The sequence below is a fragment of the Erpetoichthys calabaricus genome, chromosome 1, assembly GCF_900747795.2.
Source record: "Erpetoichthys calabaricus chromosome 1, fErpCal1.3, whole genome shotgun sequence".
NCBI lineage: Eukaryota > Metazoa > Chordata > Cladistia > Polypteriformes > Polypteridae > Erpetoichthys > Erpetoichthys calabaricus.
In genome coordinates, this window is record NC_041394.2 from 159,630,175 (window position 1) to 159,645,194 (window position 15,020).

Below are 15,020 nucleotides of genomic sequence, written 5' to 3' on the forward strand. Positions count from 1 at the left end.
ATCAAATGCTACCAAGGATAGGTTCTAGAGCTGGTAACCCTGAAATGAAGAAGCAGGTATAAAAAAAGATGGACAGTCATTAGTCTTTTGTAAATATATTTTTGTATGACAAAAGTGTGTTTTACTTCAAAATGACACAATGTATGAGGCTGTCCATTCTGACTCCAGTAGCTTCCTATAGGAACTCACAAAAGATAAAAATAAAATACCTTTCCTAACTACAGGCTGTATGGGAACATAGGAAAAACAATATCACAAACCAATACGTGGTGAAGCAGGTCAAGGAAAAGGATGGTTGAATGCACAGAATCATTATCAATGCACACCATCTTGAATATGCCATTCAATTGTTAATTAAGAAATACTTTAAAACCAAAATATACAGATCTATTATCAGTCTATGGACAGTTATCTGTATTGATGATCAGAATCTATACTAATAAAAGGCAAAGCCCTCACTGACTGACTGACTCACTCACTCACTCATCACTAATTCTCCAACTTCCTGTGTAGGTAGAAGGCTGAAATTTGGCAGGCTCATTCCTTACAGCTTACTTACAAAAGTTAGGCAGGTTTCATTTCGAAATTCAAAGCGTAATGGTCATAACTGGAACATATTTTTTGTCCATACACTGTAATGGAGGAGGCGGAGTCACGTATCGCGTCATCACGCCTCCTACGTAATCACGTGAACTAAAAACAAGGAAGACATTTACAGCACGAGTCACACGCGGGAACGAAGGTAAATGACGTTAATTTTTGACTGTCTTTTAATACTGTGTAAGCATACATATTAACACATGTGCAATTAAACGTGTGCATTTACGGGGTGATTTCTCAGGCTTAAAAGCTCACCTTTTATCAAACGCGGGAACAAAGGTAACTGACGTTGTTCACTGTCTTTTAATACTGTGTAACCATACATATTAACACATGTGCAATGAAACGTGTGCATTTACGGGGTGATTTCTCAGGCTTAAAAGCTCGCCTTTTACTAAAAAGGTAAATGCAAAACTATTTTCAATCAGTTTATTGAAACGCTCCCATTAAGGATTGCAATAACATATTCGCGAGATAAAAGAACGAAGTAGGGGGAAATGGAGGAACAGCCGCAAACAGCGAAGAGCAAAAAATTAATTAAACAATTGAGAACGGAGCGAGTTAAGCATACAAGCATGTTCATAAGGGAAACAAAGCACGGTGTAAAACGTAAGTTTAAATTAAGTTTATAGAAACGCTCCCGCTGCGGATTGCAATAACATATTCGCGAGATAAAAGTTTAATGAGAAGACACGAGGTATAAACGAACCACATGCCGTGGCGCAACGTTAGGGGCAACAGTTTCAACCATTCTATGATCTGCTTCTCGCAACTGAAAGACGGCACATGGCGGATGTTAGCCGACTTGCTGACCGCAACGTTAGGGGCTTCAACTATGGCGCTGACGCCACATCTCAGTGCCAACACTTTGCAGACTGTACTTAAAAGACACGCCCTCCTCACTGGACAGTTAAAAACACCAATCAAACTAACGATGACATCAAGTATTACCCAATCAAAAGTAGGAAAGGAGGCATCTTCATAAAATGCGTGTGGGATGATTTGCATGAGACGCTGCTTTAAAAAAAAAATGATAAAAAAAATACGGGATACATCCCGTCCAGTATTGATTCAAAACGGGACGCGCAATTTCATTCTCAAACGCGGCACGATTCCGTATTTTAAAGGACGGGTGGCAACCCTACAGTGCCAGGTAACCACCCATACAATCAGATTGTGATTCAGACTAGGAATGCAATGAATGTAATTACCCCGATCTACATACAAGGCGAAAGTCTTGCAACATTCAAAGATGATAGTTTGGGATAAGTACACCATACAACATAAAAGAGCTTATGAAGCCTTGAACCGAAAAAAGCAAGATCTCAGAGATCGTAAAAAAAAAAATAGGAGGTAATGTCGTTTTACTCGCTGTAGATTTTAGTCAAACATTACCAGTTATTCCACGAGGGAGACCAGCAGATGAACTCAACGCGTGTTTAAAATCCATGCTTCTCCCACGCTCGGTTATATGTCGCGTGTTCTCGGGTAGGTGCACCAAAAAATGTATACATTTAAGCATGTAATGGGCAAACAAAAAATGAGGTATACCCGAAGGCACTGCAGTAGTACTTGATGTAACTTTACTTCTTAAATGGTAATGTTTTACTGTTAAATAATTTATACGCTTCTTATATGTTGTTCAAATTCTTTTATCAAAATACCACTGACAGCGCAATGCACGATAACATGGAGTGAATACACCATACGCATCCGCCCACGGCTGCCCTGCTGTGCGCAGATAGGAGTTGATTCTACAATAAAATAAAATAAAGATAAAAAGAGTAAAACAATCATCACCCATAAAGCGTGTGTGTGTGTATATATATGTATATATATATGTTGATATGTGGATGTGTGTATATATATATATATATATATATATATATATATATATATGTAGATATGTATATATACGTGTATATGTATATGTATATATATGTTTATATGTGTGTGTGTGTATTTTATATATATAAAACACAGCAACACTCATAACAATGACAACACAATTACATTGACAATCATGTTACGTTATTTTTAAAATGTTTCCTTTTTTTTTCATAACCTCTTTAACACACTACTTCTCCGCTGCGAAGCGCGGGTATTTTGCTAGTTGGCAATAAAATCCACAGGTGGTACACCACTAGTTTATGACAGCTTAAGAGCGATTATTTGCAAGTTGATATAAAAATGGAATTCTTATTGGCTGTCCTTACATCTTGTTAGGCTGTTGCTTCTATATAAATTTTACTATATCAAAGTTTTACTAGGGTCTAAGAAGGAGTACAACTTATAGTAGTGGCAACAGTAATTAGTTTTGAACATGCAAAAGGCCAAGTCACAAAATAAAATTAAGTTTATTTAAACCATTAAATAGGAAGTGATTGGCATGGGCTAAGAATCAAAGCCAGTAGCTTATAAGATCTCTGCTTCCTAAAAAGGAAACATGACCTTTATTACTTTTAATATCATCTAGAAATACAACAATAAACATGAAAAGTTCATTTGATTTATTTAGAATGCTAGGAAAGGAAAAGGCAGCAGCAAAAAAAAGGTTTAAACACTTACCCTCATAAATTTTTATTTTGTCTCTTAGTATCACCATGCCTTTTGTAAGCAGCTGGTTCTGAAATACAAGAAATAAGACAAAATTATGTCACTTTTATAATAAAGGTGCAGAGCAGGGCTAAACGCTAATAGGTTCATTGAGATTTCTGTTGTATAAGGGAAACAGAAAAGAAAATTTAGGACTCCATGGGTCAGGTACTTGCCACAACAATGAAAGTTCTGGTAGCTAAAGAAGAGTAAGTGACTTGATTCACTTACAAGAGTTACAACTGATGCATTATGAAATAAAAAATGCCCCTCAATTTCTTGCTCTCATATATGCTTTTACATGTTGTTGCTTAAAGATTATATTATACTTTACAATTGTTTCTTTGTTTAAAGGAAATAGCAACTGTTAATAAGGTTTATCTAGGGTGGTGTTCCATTCCACAGGATTCTAAGGTTAACACCCTAAGAACTAAGGCCGACTCCTGCCATGTCATCTATCAACTCTCATAGCCCTTCAAAGTTTCTTTTACTCTCATTTTTTTCTCTAGCTTTTGCTCCACGTATTGAAACCTAAAACTTTTTTTGCAGTCACTTCTGAATTGTCTCACCAATACTCAATAATCAACTCTGCATTTATTTTTCACTCCCTCTAGTAAAAGATCACAAGTTGATGTGTTCATTTTCACAGTTTGCAACCTGATACAGTGTGTTGTCTTTCTTGGGTACCGATGGAAAATTCTGTGGGTATGTGGATAAACTCCTGGCCAGACCAGAAATTGATTTAATTATTATTGTCCATATTGGAACGAATAACAGAGAAAGGGTTAGGCAGCCAGCCATGCAAAACGCATTTAAAGGCCCAAGTGAAAAAGCCAAGAAGGTAATATTGTCTGAAGCTCTGCCTAATCTACATAGTAATCGTTGTAATATACAGATGATCAAAGGTTTAACATTTGGATAAAGTCTACACAAAGAATAGAGGGACAAAGGTACTGCAGGGATGGGTTACATTAGAACCAGAGGTGTCCTGATGTACAAGGTTAAGAAAAATAGGTTGGTTGAATCCTATATTACCACTGGAATGAGGGAAGGAATCCTAGGAGAGGTTTGTCATTAACACTAATAAATAATGAACAAACCAGGAAACTTACAAGAAAATGATAATATGATTACTAACTAACATGGCTAAAATCCTAAAAGACTGTATACCCTTAAGCTAGAAGTATTAAATAATACAAGTTAAAGGAAGTTCTGTATAGTTATTTCATTGTAACAAAAAAACCTGGCTGTATGCTCAAAAGGGAAATATCTACCATGCAAATGGGTATGTCTTGTTTAGAAAAGCCTGCATACATGAAAGTTTGCAGCTGTGGACAAATACTTAAGAATTAATTTAAATACAATGCTTTAAACAAGACATGAATAACATCTTAGTGAGAATATCTATGACAGCCCAACTGTCGCAATCTGTGGGTCATGGCAGCATTGTAGGTGGGCCATGGCTGACCCTGTACAAAACCCCAACCCCCAGATCCAAAGCTCCTATGATTGCACTTGATAGCAGCATTGCTGGTGGATTATGGCCGATCCTGGATGACCTCCTCAAACCCCGCTCTGACGAATGTGCTCAATTCACTAACAAGGAAAAGCTTTGACAATTGCTTGATTCATATAATGCTCTGCTAAATCATACACTGCTTTGATGATTGCACTCATTTCACCAAAAGGGATAACCTCACTTCCCCTGCTCAGACGACTGTGTTAAATTCACAGAGGGGGACTCCACATACCTCCCCAACCATCCCCTCCCAAGGTGGGTTGCAAACTCAGAGGCATGTGCAGTGACACCACAAAGGTTGAGAAAAACTGTACAACAGAAAATAGGTTGGATAAAGATGTAACATTAAAAATTTTATAACACCCCCTCAACACAGGGTAATAATTAGCTTTATAATATCAAAAATTAAAGTTTACATTGGATGTCATAGTAATAGGTGACAATACCTACTAAATTATAAACTTTAAACATCCAGCAAAGTGTGGCACAAAGGAAATGGAATTCACCGATACACTATAATCAGTTACTATTTTTTAATTCAGTATTTCAAGGAACCAACAAGAGAGGATTCCATTTCAGATTTAACACCCTATAAAACAATTCAAAAATATACTGTAACGCATTTTATCTGTTAGGATTTTTTGGGGGATCAATCAGATTGCAAGGAATTCATCTTGACTGCAGTGCAACAGACACAATTGCAGGTCCCTAAAATGGAGAGACCAATGAGGGATACAATATTCTTCCAGTATTCTTTCTTTAATTTGAATCCAAAGCTGTATTTCCATTCTAATGAGGCTTTCAAATCAAATAATATGTTATGATAATTTATCTTTTAATGTCCAAACAACATTGCCTTGACCTGTAAAACCCATTTATTTTCAGCAGTAAGAACATCAAAATAGATAATACAGCATACTCTACTTCAGAATAAACCTGCATATGAAACTGAGGGTGCTCCAATTAGAAAACCAAAAGAAAAGTAATCAGTTGCATCATAAAATGTTGTAAGTCGCCTTGGATAAAGGTGTCAGCTAAATAAGTACAGTAAGATATTTCCTTAATTTGAACCACTTGATGTTTGACTATTCCCAGATAAGCAGTTGTGTTATCTTATCATGTTATACTAAGGTATAAGGATTGTGAAGTCTTCTGCTTCTAACACCTGCATTCATCGGCAAAGCAGTACAGTTTGACACTAGAAGTGCTGCTTCATACAAGAGAGTAAGTCTGTTCTTCTTCATTAAAATGTCTATATTTCTTGAACTGTAACAAAAATATAATTTTCAGTTTTAACTAAGTGTTCAAGCTGATTTGGTGGGTGAACTTCTTTCCTCTTCTAAGTTTCCTCTTCACCTTGTTTCCTCTTACTAATTGGGATTAGTCTTCCTGCAACAGCCAGCAATCAAAATGCCTGACATAAAGGTCTTCCATCAAATCTTCCCACTAAACACTTTCAGTGGAGCCTGCAGACTTTTGCACACTGTCAGCACTAAAAACTGAGTCAAGGGTTAATAAGGAATAAGTGGACAATGCTAGAATAAAATGACTTGGTCTGGAACAGACCGTGCTGATTCATACATTTAGTAAATACACTCTCACAAAAGCAAAGTCAAAATCATAGCGCAGAGATGTGAAATCAGGAAAATGAGAAAATGTTAATTTAATTTTTATACTTTTAATTGCTAAGTGAAATTAAAGTCTCAAGTCTGGCAACCCCTCAAAAGCTCCATGTGCCTAATAGTCGCAATGACCTCAAGATATATTTTAAAGATAAGTGTGCTTTTAAATAGCAGCTCAATTGGTTAATGAAAGTCAGGTGTTTGAAACTTTTCTAGGAAACGGAGTTCAAAAGGTAGTCAGAGTAACCTAAGGCCAGAAGCGATAAAGCATCTTGAATATAAGAAAGCAATTAGATTAAAGAACTAGTAACAAGGGCAGAAGGAATCAGGCATCACTGAATAATTTGATGAAAACTACAAGTAAAACTTATTGAGAGCTAGTGAGAAAAGAATGAGATAACTTCAAATGTTTTGAAGGCAATTAAACCTTTCATAAAAAATTCAAAATAAAAAATAAAGGTTGGGAAAGCTTCAGATTTATTACAAGCCAGAAAATGGAGTGACCTGGAAAATATTAATGGAAGATGAAAGCAATGTGCTGTAGTTCTACATAAGAAGACTAGTGAACACAACAGTGGAATTTCAACTAGAAACACAAGGAGGTTTTGAAAGTGAGAAGAAAGGACCAGATACACTGTATGGAGCCGACAAAAAAATGAACATGATGGTGTAAATCCCAGCAGGATTCAAAAAAGACCTACTATAAATAATTTAGAGCAATGGTATCTGAAAAAGAGGTGTGGCCAAAAGCCTTCAACAAGTCCAGAATGCAAAGAGGGAGAATTAAAAGAAATGTGCTGATTGAGAATGGCTGGTCTGATTGTGCATTCTAAAAAAATGCTCAAAAGGTTAAAGATGAAAAAGATGAAAAAACTCATTAGTCTTCAAAGCCAAATTGGCATACCAAGATCTATAAAGAATCATTTTTTTGAGAAGAATAAACTAATAAAAAAAACATTTTCTTGTTCTATTCACATGGTTCTGAGAACATTGTTAAAATATTACAAGAATAAAAGAGAAATACTGAGGAGTAGGTGTGATCTGGAAATACAAAAGACCCAACAGCAAGTTATACAATCCAACAGACAGCAGTGTTGAGCTTAAGTGTACAATTACAATCTGAAGAAATCAGACACATAGTGAAGCAAAGATACCTACTTTTACCATTAAAGTTTTACTTTATGAGGCAATGGAAAATTCTGAGACAGGAGTGAGAATAAAAGGTAATCTACAGAGGAGTAAAATTTGCAGATGATGCAGCCATGGTAATGGACGTTCAGGAACAAATACAAAGATTAATGAATGTAGTAAGCTGTGCAGGCAAGAAGTGTACTTAATCTGGAGATGACAAAAGTAATGAAATCCTGAGACAGCATAAGAGAGAAAAACAGCAACACAGCGTAAGCCAAGCATATGAAGTAACAGCAAACAAGTGCAAGCTTTGGCCACCGAAACTCACCGGATTTAAGTTCAACTGAAGCCCAGTGCATCATCCTGTGACCTGAAAGAGCCACCTCAGAACAGCGTCTGCAAGCCGAGAGCCACAGTTTCAGTAAACAGCACCCCCACCCATACACAAAAAGGCCTATACCCTCATCCATTCTGCAATTTAGCAGCATCTCCAATACTGCTGCTCAGCACTCCAAGTCCCTGCTTTATCACACCTTTCAAACCTTTTTGCTCCACAATAAATATCTGGCTAGCAAGTCAGAAGATTGGCCCTCACTGCAAAAGTCACTAATATGAAAAAAACAAGTTAAGCACTTGTCAGCCTCTTTGTTGATGCTAGAGATAAAGTGCTCATCAGTTGTGATTTCATAGTTTAGAATATTAAGTATTCCTGTACAGAAAGCATAGCATTGCAAGGGAGAAATCATCCTGAAGCCTTACATTGAGGTCAAATTGGATATGCTTTATGGAATTGGAGCCTTTATTTTGGTTCTGGATATGAGCAGTATCTTTTGTTTGCTGGAGCTTATTTACCTTGAAATTGTTTGTATTTTAACTAAAGACACAGCCTTCTGCAATACTGTTTATTTTCCTTGGCACATGTTTCTATTTGTGAACATTATTATATGTGAGGTACAACCCTCATTGTTTCTGCCTAAAATATCAATGACGGCTTTAAATACTTCTTTCAATATTTCAAAATCTGTATTCAACTTTATTCAGATGCTTGAACTGAGGTACACCTTTTAACTCTGTTACACCGTTGCCTGATCATGATCTATACTTGTATTATAACGTGAAGAAGAAACCAGTATCTTTGGAAAGATTACTGAATTAAATTAAAATAGTAAGGATTTTTGCTACTTTCTTTTTTAAATTGGATGTAATTCTAAAACATTAATATCCATTATTAAATCAGACCATTTATAATAATGTTACTAGTCATCATGAATATCTCTTAATGTTATATATGCCATCTACTGCTACTTCTGATTTTAAGCATTTTACAAATAATAATAATTATTATGTATATGTTATTTACAGTATACTAATTTTTTAACTGTTCCCTTAAACCTGGAATCTTAAGCATACCAAAGAAAATGATAGAACTATAATTCCAATTTGCATGTGTAACTTCAGAAATGTTAAGTTTTATTCTTTTGTAATTTTCCTTTGCTTTCATATCTTACAAAAATTTAGTTAATGGATGCTGCCTCTTGAAACTGGTCAACATCCACCTCATTTAAGCAGGTCCACAGATCTGCATGCTTTGTCAATTATTTATAGTCTTCTCTAATAATAAACTAGACACCAGAGATCTAAAATAAAATGAAACACCACTCCCTTAGACCTAAAGAGGCATATTTTTTTTTTTAAAAGTCAAAGTACTTAAAAAGCTCCTGCTTAATATAATAAATAGAACTTTATGTTCTGCTGTTTCTGTCTCAATGTGGAAATTTCCAGACATTCATTAAAATAAAAAAAAAACATCAAAAGCAGTGCAAAATATTCTTAAGCATGTAAGGCATGGAAGCACAGTACTTGGCACTTATGCCACTGTATGCCAGGACTGTAGATTCAAATTCATATTTTTTTCTTTTTACTTGTCAACATACTTCATTTTCTCCCTATCTGCCAAAAAGAGATGACTAGGTTAACCAGTGTACAATATGAGTGTGCACCTCTGATATGTGTGAGAGGGCTCTGAGATCGCCTGGCTTCTTATTTAGGATCACTGTTGGGAAAGGTTCCATTTTCTGGTGCCCTGTAAAGGAGTTACGAAAAAAGCTCAACATATCCTTTCTGTCAGAGGCTTTTGAAAGTCTATTATCTTGTCACTCCTTCCTCAGCTAAAATATTACACTAATTCTGAAACTTGCTGTCAGACTTGGTACCTACTGTATGTAAACTAACTTTTGACACTTTCAAATTTTAATGCACTATGTGATTTCTGTTTTACCACCAGAGTTTTTCTTTACCATTAGACAATTTTCTTTTGAAACCATGATGCAGTGAAAGGTGGGATACAAATGCATATGCTGTTTGTAGTGGTTTACAAGGAAGTGGTAATTTTAAGAATCAGAGATCTATGCTGATATGCACAACTTATAGCATTTTTGGATGGAGTTTTCTCTTGGCTGTTAAAAGCAACAAAAGCACATTGTTTAGATGGGGGTGCCGGCAAGACAGATTCGCCTTGTCTGCTCGACTACAGCTTAGGTACGACTTCTGCTCTTTATACTGTGTGCTCCATCTGCAGCCTGACTTCGTTTCATTATTTCTCTAATAGTGGAATAGGGTTATTAATGCATCAAAATAAAAAAAATTAAAAGTATGAAAAACTGAAAAAATGGTGTGTCAAATGTGATATAATTACCAGTTTGTCCTCATTGTTTGTTTAGAAATTGTTTTTTAGTTGCACTCTCCAAAATGAACTTTGTCACTAATCTTGTGCTAAACTGATACAAAGAAAATTAGCCCATTCCAAAATGAAGGCAAAATTGGAACAGCATCCTTCCACAATAATATCATTTGATAACAGAGAAACAGGGTGGTGTCTTGGGTAAGCTCCTTATATCACTTAGAACACTGGTGCACTTCCAGGAATGTCAATACTGAAACATGTCATCAGTACTTCATATCAAGCATCCACTACAAATTATCTACAGTACTTCCATCAAAAGATATGATTATCAATAAAAAAAAATGAACTCAGCACAAGTGTAGGTGTATGTGTGTGTGTGTGTCTAGTCACCAACTTTCAAACTGTCGAGTGAGCTGCTGCTTTTTGTTCTGGCATCAGCAAACCTATATTGCATAAGTTTGTTGAAAATAAATGGATGAATATATAAAGTTATTATAAGTTTGTCTATTAAGGTTACTATTTAAGGTGCTTTAAAGACTTCCTCTAAGTTGTGTAACCATCCAAAAAAAAGTGTTTTTTTTTTGTATATCCTGCTGCTCTGTTTTTTGTCTAAATGTCCATGTCCTTTGTTTATGTTCCTGGAGTGTACTTTGTTTTCTTTTTATTATCAACATTGTACATTTTCATGAAGCATCAGAAGCTGTGTGCCTTAACCAAACGTGAAGCCATGCAAACGGAAAGAAAGGTGCAGTAACAAAAGCTATCTGCCTCTGTACTTTGAATATTGGAATACATGAAGTCAATGAAAGAGGACAAAAAAGGCAGAATCAAAAATCATAAATGTTTTTCTTTTTCCTGAAGGTTCAGGTCATGTGTACATAGTTCAAAATGTACGGTATATAGTACAACAACAATAACAATATTTTCTTATGTAGCACCTACCAATACGAAGTGTAATTCAAGGTGCTTTACAAATGGTAATAAGTGGAAACAAAGGAACAGTAATAATGAAATAAACTAGTTATACTAACAATCAGAAGGTCAGTGAAAATAAGATGAAAATCTTACTTGCTTGTCTCCTCAGAACATTTAACAACACAGCACCAATAAAGACCCATACGCACACAAAACATCCATTGTTAGTATTAAAAAAAATCAAAATACATTTTTTGCACAGCAATCAATTGGAAGGACAAGTCAAAAATTGTGTACAGTGTACAGTACAAGTAATCACACAGGACCGCAGACAGCACCAAGTGAGAAATTGAACTGACATAGAGAAGCTGTGAATGGACAGTGCTATAAAGGGAACTGCAATCACTAGAAAAAGCTTTATTGAAAGTAAATTACATCGCAAAAGTTGTTGGCTAATAAAACACATAGGGTCAAATGTGGAAAGTGCTAATCAAAATGCAACATGTTGCCTGAACTCAAAAACTTCTCTTTTCCTTATCTGAAATAATTATCTCACTTCACTCCTTTATAACTTTTTAATCTCCAGTATTTGTTGTCATTGTTGATTTTTTTCTTTCCGGCCTGCTTCACATTGTTAAATATAAAGACTTTCTTGTACACAACCTATGAATACTGCATTTTTTGTACTATGCCTCTATCCTCTTTGTTTGACCTTTCAGAATTTGGCACCATTACCACTAAGCAAACCTATTGCTAATCATCATGAGGGTTCCTGACTGAAGCTGCCAATTGGGCCTATGAATGTCCTCTAGTTAGCTGCTTGCATCCCAATATGTATCTGGTCCACTATTTACTGCCCCATTAACCTTCAAAGTCCTCAGTGGGCCTCCAGAATGCTTAACAATTGAATGCTACTTTGCTGGTCTCATGTAGTTAATGTCTCTTTCTCTGTGTTTTGTAGTCTGTTATGCTACAAGGCTGTTGGCCCAAAAGAACTGGTAACCATGACTTAGCTTTTCATTTCAGAAAGAAATTAAGAAATCGGAGCACTTCCAAGAATATAAGTAAACCAACATTACATCTCGCCTGAAGAAGGGGCCTGAGTTGCCTCAAAAGCTTGCATATTGTAATCTTTTTAGTTAGCCAATAAAAGGTGTCATTTTGCTTGGCTTTTCTCTACATTCATAATGGCTAACACGGTACAACACCCTAGTACTACAGAAAACCAACAGAAATTAAACAAAAAAACCTACAAATAAACCTACAAAGCCTCTGTAGATACAAACTGTATTTAACAATGCAAAACAAAAGGAATCAAGAAACTATTTTGGTAATCTAGTAAAATACTTAAGTTTTTTAAATAGAAAAAATATGGAAATTGTAATGCATATGCACATACTTTACAATGCACATGACCTTTTAATAATAAGCAGAAAAACCAAACACATGGTGCAGGGTGATAGCTGACTGGCCTACAGATGCCACCTAGAATCATGCATCACAGGAAAATTAATGCAGAGAATTATTAAGGATAAGAATGAGCAACACCTGGCAAGGACAGGAATTATTCTGAACAGCCAGCATGGGTTCAGAAGAGTGAGGTCATGTTTTACTAACATGCTGGAATTCTATGAGGAGGCAACAAAAGAATACAATCAAAGTGTAGCATTATCTTCGCTTTCAGAAAGCATTTGATAAGGTGCCACATGAGAGGTTGGGCATCATACTAAAAGAAGGGGGAGTTCAGGGTGATGTTTTTTAGATGGGTGCAGAAACAAGCTGGTTAAGTTTGCAGATGATACCAAGATAGATGGATTAGCAGATAATTTGGAATCCATTATATCATTACAGAAGGACTTGGACAGCATAGAGGCTTGGGCAGATTTGTGGCAGATGAAATTTAATGTCAGTAAATGTAAAGTATTACACATAGGAAGTAGAGAAAAGCCAAGCAAAATGACACCTTTTATTGGCTAACTAGAAAGATTACAATATGCAAGCTTTCGAGGCAACTCAGGCCCCTTCTTCAGGCAAGAATCTTGCCTGAAGAAGGGGCCTGAGTTGCCTCGAAAGCTTGCATATTGTAATCTTTCTAGTTAGCCAATAAAAGGTGTCATTTTGCTTGGCTTTTCTCTACATTCATAATGGCTAACACGGTACAGCACCCTAGTACTACACATAGGAAGTAAAAATGTTAGGTTTGAATACAAAATGTGCGGTCGGAAAATTGAGAGTACACCTTATGAGAAGGATTTAGGAGTCATAGTGGACTCTAAGCTATCGACTTCCCGACAGTGTTCAAAGCCATTAAGAAGGCAAACAGAATGTTAGGTTATACCAGTAAACCCCCGATTCTCTAAAGAATCGCAAATCCAAGAATGGCAATTACTTTCTGTTCCCTCCGATCTTTGTAGGGATGAAAAATCATGGAGGGTGGGAGCGTCCTGGGAAAGTTTTCATTTAATTAAATAAATATATTTGTACTAAAGCTGTTTCTTTTTGGAGCCGTGACTCCTTTGGTTCTGGTGTTTCAGAAGCGCGTTGTAGGCGCCTTCATTCATTGTTTTTATCCATGCGGTCTCGTTTTTGTTTTTCTATGGGTGTGTTGTTAACTAGAAGTCGTTTGCTGTTAGGAATCATAATTGAACTTACTTTTAACACTGAATTACCTTAATGTGATTCAAATAAGATACACTGACAGCTGCCACACTGAGTGCTGGCACAGTGGATTAGAGCTCACTGACTGTTGGCACCGTGTAGTGGAGTAGCTGCTGGTACTTTGGAGTGGAGAACACTGACTGCTGGCACTGTGGAGTAGCTGACTGCTGGCACTGTCAGTAGTCACCACTACCTCAAGTTTAAATACATAGACATATATAGATAACTGCCACATTCACTATGTTTCCCAGTCGACACGATAAGTCAGAGTGTCAGCCTTATTGCGAGTGGCAAAAGTGCCATTTAAACTAATACAGGCAGACGTGGAAACCGGGTTTTCTGATGAAAAAACAATAACGTTTAAAAGAGTATCGTTTACATACAACAGATTTTGGCAAATTGTTTAAATGCAATTATTTATATCCATTTATACACTAATAATGGCAATTATTAAACAATAATAATTATAATTATTATTATTAAATAATCCCTCCCATATAAGTAACATTTTGGGGAATAACTTTTTCCATCTCCAAAACATTTCTAGACTTTGTCCTGTTCTTATGCAACACAGTACTGAAGTATTGGTTAATGCCCGAGTCACCTCACGTATAGATTACTGTAAGGCTATTCTATCTGGCATCCCACAAAAACTTATCCATCGCTTACAACTTCTTCAAAATTGTGCTGCGAGGATAATAACCTGCTGTTCTAACTCCATTGAACATATTTTACCTATTCTCTCTCAATTTCACTGGCTCCCTGTTAACTACATAATACAATACTAAATACCGCTCTTAACATTTAAAGCTCTCCACAACCTCACTGATCTCCTACAGACTTGCAGTCCCTCTCGCTCACTTAGATCCTGTAATTTGAGAGTATTCAGTCTGGCAATATGATGCAGCCTTAGTTTGTGGAAGACAGACACAACTAAAGACATGAGCATAAAATGATGGTTGTCAATTTCAAACTGTGTTTCCTCAATGTGCTCCTTAAGAAAAAACATCATCAAGTTTGAGAAATGTTAACAGCTAACAACAATCTACATAGGTAGTGACTAAATACGTTTAGCCAAAACGTTGTTTGGAGGCTCACTTGAGCACATAAATGCATAGCTTTGCTAGCTTAGCCTGGCTTAGCTAAAGTAAAGATTATAAAACGGGATTTTCTAATGGCCAAATATAACCAAAACAATTGTTCAGCCTTACCTATGAAATGAAATCCCCCGGGATCTGGTTTGAAGCGTACAACGGTTTGTATAATCCCAAGTAGCACATTATTCATTACTTCACTC

General features: G+C 36.1%; 2 protein-coding genes across 8 annotated transcripts in view; one reads left to right on the forward strand and one right to left on the reverse strand.

Moving 5' to 3' along the window:
* The window catches only part of abcf1 (ATP-binding cassette, sub-family F (GCN20), member 1), a 546,353-nt gene that overhangs the window by 54,107 nt on the left and 477,226 nt on the right, over nt 1–15,020 (forward strand). The gene's annotated exons all lie outside the window — the stretch shown is intronic.
* Nucleotides 1–15,020, reverse strand: part of prr5b (proline rich 5b (renal)) — a 137,067-nt gene that overhangs the window by 27,560 nt on the left and 94,487 nt on the right. For 5 of the 6 annotated variants that reach the window (XM_051920562.1, XM_051920559.1, XM_028791352.2 and 2 more), the window contains one exon: nt 3,169–3,226. In XM_051920562.1, the coding sequence (XP_051776522.1) occupies nt 3,169–3,226 (58 nt within the window). Of the gene's footprint in view, nt 1–3,168; nt 3,227–7,795; nt 7,869–15,020 lie in introns of those variants that run through there. The other variant, XM_028791356.2, reaches the window with a different exon arrangement.